Consider the following 15,138-nt stretch of genomic DNA (forward strand, 5'->3'; position numbering starts at 1 on the left):
GATCAAAGAATCATGCAGACCTTCGTTAGAGATACATTCCAGGGTGATCATCGAGTCATGCAGACCCTCATTGGAGATACATTCAAGGGTGATCATAGGGTCATGCAGACCCATTGTTGAGAGACCTGCAATGCTCTTGTTTCTGCATTTAGCTTTTGGGACTGGAGTGAGGAACACCAAAGTTGAATATAGTTCATATCTCTCAGAATCTATCCCCCTGGGCAGTATTGGCTGCTAAAGAAAAACTTGACAATGGAGGCTCTCTCAGGATTAAGGGGTGACGTGCTTCCTAGAAAGAAAGCATTCACCATTTTAATAACAAGTTGAACACTGAGAAAATGGAAACTTCACCTGTTCGTGAAAAAGTTTCATAGAGTCATAAAGCCATAGAGCACTGCAATGGGCCCTTTGTGGCACCACATCCATGCTGACCATTTTGCTTACCTACTCTAATCTCATTTGTCCTCATTAGATTTGTATCCTTCTATGCCTCGTATATTCAAGTGTCTCCTAAATATAACCTTGGAACCTGATACCACTACCTCCCAGCCAGGAGGTGCCAGATAACAAGCATCCTCTACAAAATTTATTTTTCTTGCCTTAATACTGTGTTACCTTGTTTTTGATACCATTCTATGTGGAAAAGATGCTGACTATCCAGCCTATCTATGCCTCTCATTATGATATACTATATAACTTCTATTTTAGTTGTAGGGAGCCCTTACAGGCACATGACTATAGTCAAAGGCTTCCTAGTAGGAAGCCAGGTGACCTCAATGTACAAATGCTGCCTATCCTACTGAAATCAAAATTGAGAAATCTTTCCTTCTGGAGCATAGAGTCAAGTGAGCAGCAAATTGAGAAATAGAGCAGAGATTTGCTGGTCCTGATGAAATGACTTGGCCTGAAATGTTGTTTGTTTATTAGATACTGCCTGACTTGATGAATTCCTCCAGCATTTTGTGGGTGTTGCTCAAAATTTCCAACATCTGCAGGATCTTTTGTATTTAGAGATCTGCTTGCTGTAGCTGCTTAGAAAAAGCCAGTGTCAAAGAAGCTGAGAGATAATGTGAACTTGACCTCCAGGAGTATGCAGTCCAATTCAAAGTTTAAAGTAAATTTATTATCAAAGTACATATATGTCACCTGAGATTCATTTTCTTGCAGGCATGCTCAGTAAATCCACAATAGAATAACAATCATAATAGAATTAATGAAAGACCACACCAACTGGGCATTCAAACAGTGTGCAAATGACAACAAACTCTACAAATACAAGAGTAAGAAATAATAATAATAAATAAATCAGCAATAAGTATTGAGAACATGAGATGAAGAGCCCTTGAAAGTGAGTCCATAGGTTGTGCTAACATTTCATCGATGAGGCAAGTGAAGTTGAGCGAAGCTATTCCCTTTGGTTCAAGAACTAATAGTTGATGGGTGATAACTGTTCCTGAACCTAGTGGTGTGAGTCCTGAGGCTCCTTTACCTTCTTCCTGATGGCAGCAGTGAGATGAGGGTATGTCCTGGGTGGTGGGGATCCCTGATGATAGATGCTATTTTCCTGTTACAGTGCTCTGTGTAAATGTGCTCAACGGGAAGATAGACTTTACCTGTGATGGACTGGGCCGTTTCCACTACATTCGTAAGATTTTCCATTCAAGGGCTTCCATACCAGGCTGTGATGCAGCCAGTCAATATACTCTCCAGAACACATCTATTGAAGTTTGTCAAAGTGTTAGATATCATGCCAAATCTTCGCAAATTCCTAAGGAAGCAGAGCATGGTTAAGGATTGTCCCACTGGAAAATGTGAGCTTGAAAGTACATTGCTCATCAAAGAGGCCCAAGTAAAATGAGTCTGTGAAGACTGGAAAATGGCTGATGAATATTTTTTTGCCTCTCTTGCTCAGGTTGTTGAATCAGCTTGAGTGGCCAATGCGACCTCTCCTATAATGGAGTGATACCAATAACCTTACTTCTGAGATGGAGTGTGTATTTGAGCAGCTAAATGCTGAAAACAAACATTCACTCTGACACGTATGAAGTTGTCTGAGCATGCTTCAGTCAGTTCTGTAGCTGCCAGTCATGTCTCCAGTTAGCAGATTGTTCGTTCAAATTATGTGAAAAGCAAAATACTTGCATTGTGTGTTCTTAGGTCCACTGATACCATTCCAGGACATTTGTAGAGTGAATATTTGAGCTCCATTTAAATCCTGACTAATAATGCTTGACCTTTAACATGGAATGTACATGGAAGTGACCAGCCTTGCTTCATGATTGACATGATTTCATGGGAAAATAATTGTATAGTATAATTTGAGTGAAATTAAAATTTCCATGCGTGGTACTTAGAAGGGGCTCCAATTTCTAAGCAACTTTCTAAAATATCCCATGGGATTCTTCTTGCAAAATCACTTGCAGGAACAGGTCCTTCAACCACAATGTCTGTGCCAACATGAGAATTACCTCAGATGTCTTTACAAATATTAATCTATTAAACATTTCTAAAGACGTATTTTTAAACTCAAGTATCATGCCATCACATTCCTCTTAGTCAAACCTTGCTGTGAGCAAGTTGGCTGCTTTATATCCTGCATCACAATAAGGACATTGGAAGTATTCCATTGGCTATAAAATATATTGGCACAATTTGTAAGGCATTAAATACATGAATGTATTTATGTTTATGAAAATATATAATCATGACCACTGCTGTACTGAAGCTGTGAATTTCCCAGTCTAAAATATTCTGAACAACATAAACTGGAATTCATAACATGCATTACTTAATATGCATGTTCTCATTAAATACCCAATTAATGATTGCACAGAAAATATATTAGGGTACACACTGGCATGACAACATGCAGAATAATTTGTGGGAGAGAAATTGGGCAATGATTGAATTGGAAAACCTTAATGGAGAAGAAAATTGAATGTTCTCTAATATCGACTAAGTATAAAATAAATGCTTTTATTTGAAAAGCAGAAAAAATATTTGATTGCCAACAGTCTTACATGTGTTTATTGATAATGAAATGGAGTCTGTAGTTATTGACAAACACCATTGTGTCATTGTTGATGTCAGTGTCTTTGGGACACATGAGCTTGCAGCAATAATTTGGTAGAATGACAGAGCTTCTGTGTCACAACGGGCAGCATATGTGGTAGTATCACCATGCCAGTTTTAACTCTTTTGAAAGCATTCTGATTGGCATTCATGGAACTTGCGTATTGTAAGTAAAATATCACCGCTAATTGACTTGATTCTTTTTAGTGTTCTAAGTGTGTACTTCTGAATTTAAGATTTAAAAATATCAACTTCTCCGACTTTTATGATGTGAGAACATTAACTATTCATGATCTTCATAGTGCTTGAGGGGATTAAGGCTTTTTCTAATGTCATGCAGTTATTCTGATACAAGAGAGATTAGAGTCAAAACCTGGCGGTGGAGGAATGAACCCGGTAGCTTAGAAAAGCTCATAGTTTTCATGCAGTCTTGTACAGTGAGTTAGTGTGTCTTCCCTGATAATACATTCACACATATTTTCCAGATTGTTGCAGAAGGAACATGAACAGATTGAGTTGCGAAATTCACTGTTTGAATTGAAAAAAAGCAATAAATTGCAAGAAGATCAAATATTTTTCCTCAATGAGGATGTCACGAGAAAACAGAGGAGAACAAAAGGTAAATAGTAGAGATCTTTTGATACATTGACCATACCAGGCAACTGTAAAGGTCAGGCCAGGCAGCATCTGTAGGAAGAGGTGCAGTCGACGTTTCAGGCCGAGACCCTTCGTCAGGACTAACTGAAGGAAGAGTGAGTAAGGGATTTGAAAGTTGGAGGGGGAGGGGGAGATCCAAAATGATAGGAGAAGACAGGAGGGGAAGGGATAGAGCCAAGAGCTGGACAGATGATAGGCAAAAGGGGATACGAGAGGATCATGGGACAGGAGGTCTGGGAAGAAAGATGGGGGGGGGGGACCCAGAGGATGGGCAAGAGGTATATTCAGAGGGACAGAGGGAGAAAAAGGAGAGTGAGAGAAAGAATGTGTGCATAAAAATAAGTAACAGATGGGGTACGAGGGGGAGGTAGGGCCTTAGCGGAAGTTAGAGAAGTCGATGTTCATGCCATCAGGTTGGAGGCTACCCAGACGGAATATAAGGTGTTGTTCCTCCAACCTGAGTGTGGCTTCATCTTTACAGTAGAGGAGGCCGTGGATAGACATGTCAGAATGGGAATGGGATGTGGAATTAAAGTGTGGGGCACTGGGAGATCCTGCTTTCTTTGGCGGACAGAGTGTAGATGTTCAGCAAAGCGGTCTCCCAGTCTGCGTCGGGTCTCGCCAATATATAAAAGGCCACATCGGGAGCACCGGACGCAGTATATCAAGTATATCACCCCAGTCAACTCACAGGTGAAGTGTTGCCTCACCTGGAAGGACTGTTTGGGGCCCTGAGTGGTGGTAAGGGAGGAAGTGTAAGGGCATGTGTGGCACTTGTTCCGTTTACACGGATAAATGCCAGGAGGGAGATCAGTGGGGAGGGATGGGGGGGACGAATGGACAAGGGAGTTGCGTAGGGAGCGATCCCTGTGGAATGCAGAGGCGGGGGGAGGGAAAGATGTGCTTAGTGGTGGGATCCCGTTGGAGGTGGCGGAAGTTACGGAGAATAATATGTTGGACCCGGAGGCTGGTGGGGTGGTAGGTGAGGACCAGGGGAACCCTATTCCTAGTGGGGCGGTGGGAGGATGGAGTGAGAGCAGATGTACATGAAATGGAGGAGATGTGTTTAAGAGCAGAGTTGATAGTGGAGGAAGGGAAGCCCCTTTCTTTAAAAAAGGAAGACATCTCCCTCGTCCTAGAATGGAAAGCCTCATCCTGAGAGCAGATGCGGCGGAGATAAGAGGAGTGCTGGTGTAGTCTGGCGTACTGACCTCTACCTTGCCGAGGCACAGCGACAACTCGCGGATACCTCCTCTTATTTACCCCTCGATCGTGACCCCACTAAGGAGCACCAGGCCATTGTCTCCCACACCATCACCGACTTTATCCGCTCAGGGGATCTCCCATCCACTGCTACCAACCTTATAGTTCCCACACCCCGCACTTCCCATTTCTACCTCCTACCCAAGATCCACAAACCTGCCTGTCCTGGCCGACCTATTGTCTCAGCTTGCTCCTGCCCCACCGAACTCGTTTCTGCATACCTCGACACGGTTTTATCACCCCTTGTTCAATCCCTTCCGACCTATGTTCGTGACACTTCTCACGCTCTTAAACTTTTCAATGATTTTAAGTTCCCTGGCCCCGACAGCTTTATTTTCACCATGGATGTCCAGTCCCTATATACTTCCATCCCCCATCAGGAAGGTCTCAAAGCTCTACGCTTCTTTTTGGATTCCAGACCTAATCAGTTCCCCTCTACCACCACTCTGCTCTGTCTAGTGGAATTAATCCTTACTCTAAATAATTTCTCCTTTGGCTCTTCCCACTTCCTCCAAACTAAAGGTGTAGCTATGGGCACCCCTATGGGTCCTAGCTATGCCTGCCCTTTTGTTGGGTTTGTGGAACAATCTATGTTCCGTGCCTATTCTGGTATCTGTCCCCCACTTTTCCTTCGCTACATCGACGACTGCATTGGCGCTGCTTCCTGCACACATGCAGAACTCGTTGACTTTATTAACTTTGCCTCCAACTTTCACCCTGCCCTTCAAGTTTACCTGGTCCATTTCCGACACCTCCCTCCCCTTTCTAGATCTTTCTGTCTCTGTCTCTGGAGACAGCTTATCCACTGATGTCTACTATAAGCCTACTGACTCTCACAGCTATCTGGACTATTCCTCTTCTCACCCTGCCTCTTGCAAAAACGCCATCCCCTTCTCGCAATTCCTCCGTCTCCGCCGCATCTGCTCTCAGGATGAGGCTTTTCATTCTAGGACGAGGGAGATGTCTTCCTTTTTTAAAGAAAGGGGCTTCCCTTCCTCCACTATCAACTCTGCTCTTAAACGCATCTCCCCCATTTCACGTACATCTGCTCTCACTCCATCCTCCCGCCACCCCACTAGGAATAGGGTTCCCCTGGTCCTTACCTACCACCCCACCAGCCTCCAGGTCCAACATATTATTCTCCGTAACTTCCGCCATCTCCAACGGGATCCCACCACTAAGCACATCTTTCCCTCCCCCCCCTCTCTGCATTCCGCAGGGATCGCTCCCTACGCAACTCCCTTGTCCATTCGTCCCCCCCATCCCTCCCCACTGATCTCCCTCCTGGCACTTATCCATGTAAGCGGAACAAGTGCTACACATGCCCTTACACTTCCTCCCTTACCACCATTCAGGGCCCCAAACAGTCCTTCCAGGTGAGGCAACACTTCACCTGTGAGTCGACTGGGGTTATATACTGCGTCCGGTGCTCCCGATGTGGCCTTTTATATATTGGCGAGACCCGACGCAGACTGGGAGACCGCTTTGCTGAACATCTACGCTCTGTCCGCCAGAGAAAGCAGGATCTCCCAGTGGCCACACATTTTAATTCCACATCCCATTCCCATTCTGACATGTCTATCCACGGCCTCCTCTACTGTAAAGATGAAGCCACACTCAGGTTGGAGGAACAACACCTTATATTCCGTCTGGGTAGCCTCCAACCTGATGGCATGAACATCGACTTCTCTAACTTCCGCTAAGGCCCCACCTCCCCCTCATACCCCATCTGTTACTTATTTTTATGCACACATTCTTTCTCTCACTCTCCTTTTTTTCCCTCTGTCCCTCTGAATATACCTCTTGCCCATCCTCTGGGTCCCCCCCCCCTTGTCTTTCTTCCCAGACCTCCTGTCCCATGATCCTCTCGTATCCCCTTTTGCCGATCACCTGTCCAGCTCTTGGCTCCATCCCTCCCCCTCCTGTCTTCTCCTATCATTTTGGATCTCCCCCTCCCCCTCCAACTTTCAAATCCCTTACTCACTCTTCCTTCAGTTAGTCCTGACGAAGGGTCTCGGCCTGAAACGTCGACTGCACCTCTTCCTACAGATGCTGCCTGGCCTGCTGCTTTCACCAGCAACTTTGATGTGTGTTGCTTGAATTTCCAGCATCTGCAGAATTCCTGTTGTTTACATGTAAAGTTCATTCCATTTTAGCAACTAATTGGATTTGTTTTCTTTTTAATTTTGTTTTCAGGTATTTTCCATATCTGGGAAATAATGCTCTAAGACTGAATTTCTTATTTCACGATAGCTCTGAGTTTATTATACTAATAATTTCAGGAGCAAGTGTTTTTGAAAACTATGAAATACATATCTTTTAATTATCATCCAATGCTGATTGTATAACAGTGGTACAATTAAAATATGTTAACATTAATTAAAGATGTGCTCATTAATTTGGTATTTCAAAAGTAAGATATGAACAAATGTAGGATATTATTTTATGAATTAGTCTATAATTTATATTGAGAATCTAAAGGTAGACTTATTAAAATACTTAGTTAATAAGATCAGCTGCTATGTTCATTTAACTGTTTAGTTAGCAGTCCTTTTGCAAGTTGACAGCAAGATGCTTATGTGAGAATACTGTTCTTGGACTACAGTTCAGCATTCAACACCATAGTTCCATCCAGGCTCAACAAGAAGCTCAGAGACCTTGGCCTTGACCCTACCTTGTGCAGCTGGATCCTGGAGTTCCTGTCAGATCATCAGCAGGTGGTAAGAGTGGGCTCCCTCACCTCCACCCCTCTGACTCTCAATACAGGAGCCCCTTAGTCCTAAGTGTACAAAGTCCCCTCCTTTACTCCCTGTATACCAATGACTGTGTCGCCACCCACAGCTCTATTCTGTTAATTAACTTTGCCGACAACACTATATCTCAAACAATAACGAGGTGGCCTACTGGGAAGAAGTCATCTCTGACAGTGGTGTCAGTGATGTCAAGAAAACAACCTCTCCCTCAATGTTGAAAAAACAAAGGAACTGGTTGTGGATTACAGGAGGCATGGAGACGGGCTAACCCCTTATTGACATCAACGGATCTGGGGATGAGAGGGTAAACAGCTTTAAGTTCCTCAGCATCCACATCACCAAGGACTTCACGTGGTCTGTACACACCAGCTGTGTGGTTAACGAGGCACAACAGCACTTCTTTCACCTCATACAGTTGAGGAAGTTTGATATGGGCCCCCAAATCCTAAGAACTTTCTACAGGGGCACAATTGAGAGCATCCTGACTGGCTGCATCACTGCCTGGTATGGGAAATGTACCTCCCTTAATCGCAGGGCTCTGCAGAGAGTGGTGCGGACAGCCCAGCACATCTGTGGTTGTGAACTTCTCATGATTCAGGACATTTACAAAAGTGTGTAAAAAGGATCACCGGGGACCCAAGTCACCCCAACCAGAATCTATTCCAGCTGCTACCATCTGGGAAACGTACCATAGCATAAAAGCCAGGACTAACAGGTTCCGGGACAGCTTCTTCCACCAGGCCATCAGACTGATTAACTCATGCTGATTTGAGTGTACTCTATGTTACTTTGACTGTTCTATTTATTATAAATTATTATAAATTACTATCATTGTTCATTGCACATTTAGATGGAAATGTACGTAAAGATTTTTACTCCTCATGTATGTGAAGGGTGTAAGAAATAAAGTCAATTCCAAAACAAATATTACAATGACCCTGATGTATTTTCTTGTTTATCGTATATTTAGTGGTATAGAAACTGTTATGTCATTCATTTAGATGCAAATTTTTATACACAATTTTAAAAAGTAATTTATACCAGATCACTCAGTGAAATAATTTTTCCATGTATATATGCAATCTAATTTTATGTAAGTATTTCATTTATTTCTGAGTGATCATTCTTCAGCTGCTTAGAAATAGAGAGGAGCTACTTAGTGCATGTAAGATTGCTTAGACCCTGGTTTGGATAATGAAATATAGTGATCTGCAGTTTAATTTAGGTCATACTATTACAAATAATTTTTATGTATTCTCCTGAGTTGAGCTCAAAGGCAGCTTTTATCGTACAATAAAGATGAACACTTGTACGATAAAGATGGACTCTTGATCTATCAGTCTTCTTTGTCATGGCCTTTCCACCTTATTTATAGAACATAGAATAGTACAGCACATTACAGGCCCTTCAGCCCACAATGTTGTGCCACCCCTCAAACCCCGTCTCCCATATAACCCCCCACCTTAAATTCCTCCATATACCTGTCTAGTAGTCTCTTAAACTTCACTGTATCTGACCCACCACTGACTCAGGCAGTGCATTCCACGCACCAACCACTCTCTGAGTAAAAAACCTTCCTCTAATATCCCCCTTGAACTTCACACCCCATACCTTAAAGCCATGTCCTCTTGTATTGAGCTGTGGTGCCCTGGGGAAGAGCTGCTGGCTATCCACTCTATCTATTCCTCTTATTATCTTGTACACTTCTATCATGTCTCCTCTCATCCTCCTTCTCTCCAAAGAGTAAAACCCTAGCTTCCTTAATCTCTGATCATAATGCATACTCTCTAAACTAGGCAGCATCCTGGTAAATCTCCTCTGTACCCTTTCCAATGCTTCCACATCCTTCCTATAGTGAGACGACCAGAACTAGACACAGTACTCCAAGTGTGGCCTAACCAGAGTTTTATAGAGCTGCATCATTACATCCCGACTCTTAAACTCTATTCTTCAACTTATGAAAGCTAATACCCTATAAGCTTTCTTAACTACCCTATCCACCTGTGAGGCAACTTTCAGGGATCTGTGAACATGTACCCCCAGATCCCTCTGCTCCTCCACACTATCAAGTATCCTGCAATTACTTTGTACTCTGCCTTGGAGTTTGTCCTTCCAAAGTGTACCACCTCACACTTCTCCGGGTTGAACTCCATCTGCCACTTCTCAGCCCACTTCTGCATCCTATCAATGTCTGTCTGCAATCTTCGACAATCCTCTGCACTACCTACAACACCACCAACCTTTGTGTTGCCTGCAAACTTGCCAACCCACTCTTCTACCCCCCACATCAGGTCGTTAGTAAAAATCATGAAAAGTAGAGGTCCCAGAACAGATCCTTGTGGGACACCACTAGTCACAATCCTCCAATCCGAATGTACTCCCTCCACCACGACCCTTTGGCTTCTGCAGGCAAGCCAATTCTGAATCCACCTGGCCAAACTTCCCTGGATCCCATGACTTCTGACTTTCTGAATAAGCCTACCATGTGGAACCTTGTCAAATGCTGTACTAAAATCCATATAGATCACATCCACTGCACTACCCTCATCTATATGCCTGGTCACCTCCTCAAAGAACTCTTATCAGGCTTGTTAGACACGATCTGCCCTTCACAAAGCCATGCTGACTGTCCCTGACCAGACCATGATTCTCTAAATGCCCATAGATTCTATCTCTAAGAATCTTTTCCATCAGCTTTCCCACCACAGACGTAAGGCTCACTGGTCTATAATTACCTGGACTACACTGGTCTATAATTACCTGGACTACCCCTACTACCTTTTTTGAACAAAGGGGCAACATTCGCCTCCCTTCAATCCTCTGGTACCATTCCCGTGAACAACGAGGACATAAGGATCCTAGCCAGAGGCTCAGCAGTCTCTTCCCTTGCCTAGTGGAGCAGCCTGGGGAACATTCTGTCAGGCCCTGAGGACTTATCTGTCCTAATGTATTTTAACAACTCCAACACCTCTCTCCCTTAATATCAACATGCTCCAGAACATCAACCTCACTCATGTTGTCCTCACCGTCATTAAGTTCGCTCTCATTGGTGAATACCAAAAAGAAGTATTCATTGAGGACCTCACTCACTTCCACAGCCTCCAGGCATATCTTCCCACCTTTATCTCTAATTGGTCCTACCTTCACTCCTGTCATCCTTTTGTTCTTCACATAATTGAAGAATGCCTTGGGGTTTTCCTTTACCCTACTCGCCAAGGCCTTCTCATGCCCCCTTCTTGCTCTTCTCAGCCCCTTCTTAAGCTCCTTTCTTGCTACCCTATATTCCTCAGTAGACCCATCTGCTCCTTGCTTCCCAAACCTCATGTATGCTGCCTTCTTCCATCTGACTAGATTTTCCACCTCACTTGTCACCCATGGTTCCTTCACCCTACCATTCTTTATCTTCCTCACCGGGACAAATTTATCTCTAACATCCTGCAAGAGATCTCTAAACATCGACCACATGTCCATAGTACATTTCCCTGCAAAAACATCATCCCAATTCACACCCGCAAGTTCTAGCCTTAAAGCCTCATAATTTGCCCTTCCCCAGTTAAAAATTTTCCTGTCCTCTCTGGTTCTATCCTTTTCCATGATAATGCAAAAGGCCAGGGAGCGGTGGTCATTGTCCCCCAGATGCTCACCCACTGAGAGATCTGTGACCTGACCCGGTTTGTTACCTGTACTCTAACCAGATTCAGCAGATCTTGCTGAACTCCACAGGTATTCCAGAATCAGAGTATTAGTGGGAAAACACTAGAAAATAGTAGTCAGCAAATTTGGAAGCCGTGAATTTAGATGGGGTCCTGAAATTTGAGGCAATTATGCAAAGAAGTAAATATTCTGATAGTTCAGTTTAGAAGTATCAGCATTTCTCAGTCTGACTATTAATTTAGATGTTACTTTACATTTCTGATTTGGAAATAATGAGGAGCGTGGTGTTATTGAGGGAGAAAGCAGTAGCACAAATGAGAGAAGAGTGTCATAAAGTCAATGGAAGAATTACCTCACAGGAACATGACAAGAGTTAAACATATTAGACTATGAGGAACAATGATGAATAGTTGGATACACTGAAATTTGATGAGTGTGATTTGATTTAGTACTGTTCCTTTCAGGAACATGTTGGTTAGGATATGACAATGTTTAGCTTTCTCCGGGATGAGAATTTTTTTGAAGCTATGACATTTCAGTCAGACAAAATGACCATTTGTGATAATTGGCAAACATTTAGTGCAGAGTAAATAGTAAAATATATGAAAGCAGTGACTTTCTGGTCAGTTATCCTATCATTTTTTTTTATATTTTTCAGGTTGCTGCAGAAGTATCATAATGTAAAGGAGAAGACTGCAAAGCAAGCCAGATGCTATGAAGATACCATCAAAGACCTAAGGACAATGCTGCAGGAGACAACAGAACAAGTGACTGCACTCAGCCAGTATAAGAAGAATTATGAAGATCTTCATGAGGGTAGAACATGCATCTCTTTAAATGCATCAAAATTATTCTTTTCTGAAAGAGAAAAGCGTAACCTTTCTTTTACAACGGATGAGAAGTTTGTGACAATAAATAAAACTTAAATGGAGTGATTAGTGTAACACGACCAACTCAATGGCCAAGCAGAGTGTAGGATTACTTTTTTCTGTGTTGTCATTACTGGCTTCCAGGTGTTCACCTTTGATCTGGCTTCAGGCAAAATTTTCTGTAGAGGTTTTTGATGATTTTTGACATAACCTATGTTAGATCTTAAACATCGCGACAAAGTATGGTTGAAAATGTCAATGTACATTTTACTTTCATAGAATGATCAGTTTGTTGGAAAATTATAAATAGTTTATTTAATTTACTGTACACTGCCCATGAACACTACCTCACTACTTATTTAATTTAACTTTTAAAATATAAATATACTCCTTACCGTAATTTACAATTTATTATCATGAATTATCATACTGCTGCTGCATAACATCAAATTTCACAACATATGCCAGTGACATTAAATCTGATTCTGAAGCTTTCTGGAACATACTAACATTTTAAAATAGAAATCAAAACTCAAAACACTTAAAGCCCTGCAGATCCTAGAAAAAAGTAGTCACAGTGCTTCATCATTTGAACAGTAGCCATGTATCTGGAATACAGTCCAATAAATAAAATACCACAGTTCAGAATCAGGATCAGATTTAATATCACTGGCATAAGTGGTGACATTTGTTCTTATGCAGTAGCAGTACATTGTAATACATAATAAGAAAATCTGTAAATTACAATAATGGGTATATATTAAAAAGTTAAAATAAATAAGTGGTGCACAAAGAGATAAAAAAAAAGAAAAATAAATTACGTAGTGTTCATGGGTTCAATGCCCATTCAGAAATCTGATTGCAGAGGAGAAGAAGCTGTTCTTAAATCATTGAGTGTGTGCCTTCAGGGTCCTGTACCTCTTCCCTGATGGTAGCAATGAAAAGAGGGCATGTCCTAGGTGATAGGGTGGTATCCTTAATGATGGATGTTGCCTTTTTGAGGCATCACTCCTTGAAGGTGTCTGGATACTTGAGAGGCTAGTGCCCATGATGGAGCTGACTGAGTTGACAACTTTCTGCAGCTTATTTTGATCCTGTGCTGTGGCCACCCCCTCTCCCCCATACCACACAGTGATGAAGCTAATTAGAATGCTGTCCACAGTATATCTGTAGAAATTTGGTGACATTCAAAATCTCCTCAAACTCCTAATGAAATATAACCACTGTTGTGCCTTCCTTGTAACTACATTGATTTGTTGGGCCCAGGATGGATCCTCAGAGATGTTGACATCCAGGAACTTGAAATTGCTCACCTTTCCTACTTCTGATCCATTGATGAGGACTGGTGTGTGTTCCCTTGTCTTATCCTTCATGAAGTTCGCAGTCAATTCTCGGTCTTATTGTGAGGTTGTCTCTGCGACACCATCAATCAGCTGATCTATCTCACTCTTGTGTGTCTCCTTATCACCATCTGAAATTCTGCCAACAATAGTTGTGTCATCAGCAAATTTATAGATGGCATTTGAGCTGAGTCTAGCCATACAGTCATGGGTGTAGAGGGAGTAGAGCAGTGGGCTAAGTACACATCCCTAAGCTGTGCCAGTGTTGATTGTCAGCGAGGTGGAGATGATATTTCCAATCCACCCAGACTGTGATCTTCCAATGAGGAAGTCAAGGATCCAGGTGTAGAGGGAGGTACAGAGGCCTGGCTTATGGAGCTTTTTGATCAGAACTTGAGGAATGATTGTGTTAAATGCTGAGCTGTAGTCAATAAGCAGCAGCCTGTTGTAAATATTACCATTGTCCAGGTATGAGATCTCATCTGCTGTAGTCCTATTGTGGCAACAGGCAAATTGCAGTGGTTCCAGATTCTTGCTGAGATAGGATTGATTTCAGCCTCAACCAACCTCTCAAAGACGTAGATGTGAGTACTACCAGATGATAGTCATTAAGGCAGTTCATCCTGCTCTTCTTGGACATGATTACTGCCCTTTTGAAGCAGGTGGGAATTTCTGATTGTAGCACTGAGAGACTGAAAATAGTTATAAGGCTGTTGAAATAAACATGATATTCCATGACGGTTTCAACAAATCTTTTTGAGCAGCACCCAATCAGGGATCGGAAGTGTGAGAAGACGTAGTTCACTGAGGTTTGTCAATTAAGTAAAAAAAAGCAGCGATCCACAGCACTTTGGAGTTTTGAGTAGTTCTCAATCAGTGTATGGGATTAATTGACTAGAACAAATTAAAATAAGGCTGGGCAAGCGGAGCGGCCATTTTCAGAGCAGCCATCGTCGGAATATTCAGATTTAGAGGCTTCCCTCAGAGAAGGCAAAAAGAAGCATTAGTAGAGATAGCCCAGGAAATTACAGACCAGTGAGGCTTACTTCAGTGGTTGGTAAGTTGATGGAGACGATCCTGAGAGGCAGGATTTATGAACATTTGGAGAGGCATAATATGATTAGGAATAGTCAGCATGGCTTTGTCAAAGGCAGGTCTTGCTTTTGAGGATGTAACTAAACACGTTGATGAAGATAGAGCAGTAGATGTAGTGTATATGGATTTCAGCAAGGCATTTGACAAGGTACCCCATGCAAGGCTTATTGAGAAAGTAAGGAGGCATGGGATCCAAGGGGACATTGCTTTGTGGATCCAGAACTGGCTTGCCCACAGAAGGCAAAGAGTAGTTGTGGACAGGTCATATTCTGCATAGAGGTCGGTGACCAGTGGTGTGACTCAGGGATTTGTTGTGGGACTCTTACTTTTTGTGATTTTTATAAATGACCTGGATTAGGAAGCGGAGGGATGGATTAGTAAATTTGCTGGTAACACAAAGGTTGGGGGTGCTGTGGATAGTGTGGAGGGCTGTCA

At 42.6% G+C, this 15,138-nt stretch overlaps 1 protein-coding gene across 1 annotated transcript in view; it reads left to right on the plus strand.

Moving 5' to 3' along the window:
- The window catches only part of LOC140185875 (uncharacterized), a 302,861-nt gene that overhangs the window by 90,937 nt on the left and 196,786 nt on the right, over positions 1 to 15,138 (plus strand). The window contains exons 4-5 of the mRNA XM_072239670.1: positions 3,558 to 3,691; positions 12,058 to 12,215. Of these exons, the coding sequence (XP_072095771.1) occupies positions 12,143 to 12,215 (73 nt within the window). The 5' untranslated portion in view covers positions 3,558 to 3,691; positions 12,058 to 12,142. The remainder of the gene's footprint in view (positions 1 to 3,557; positions 3,692 to 12,057; positions 12,216 to 15,138) is intronic.

This window comes from Mobula birostris, chromosome 21, assembly GCF_030028105.1.
Source record: "Mobula birostris isolate sMobBir1 chromosome 21, sMobBir1.hap1, whole genome shotgun sequence".
Lineage (NCBI taxonomy): Eukaryota > Metazoa > Chordata > Chondrichthyes > Myliobatiformes > Myliobatidae > Mobula > Mobula birostris.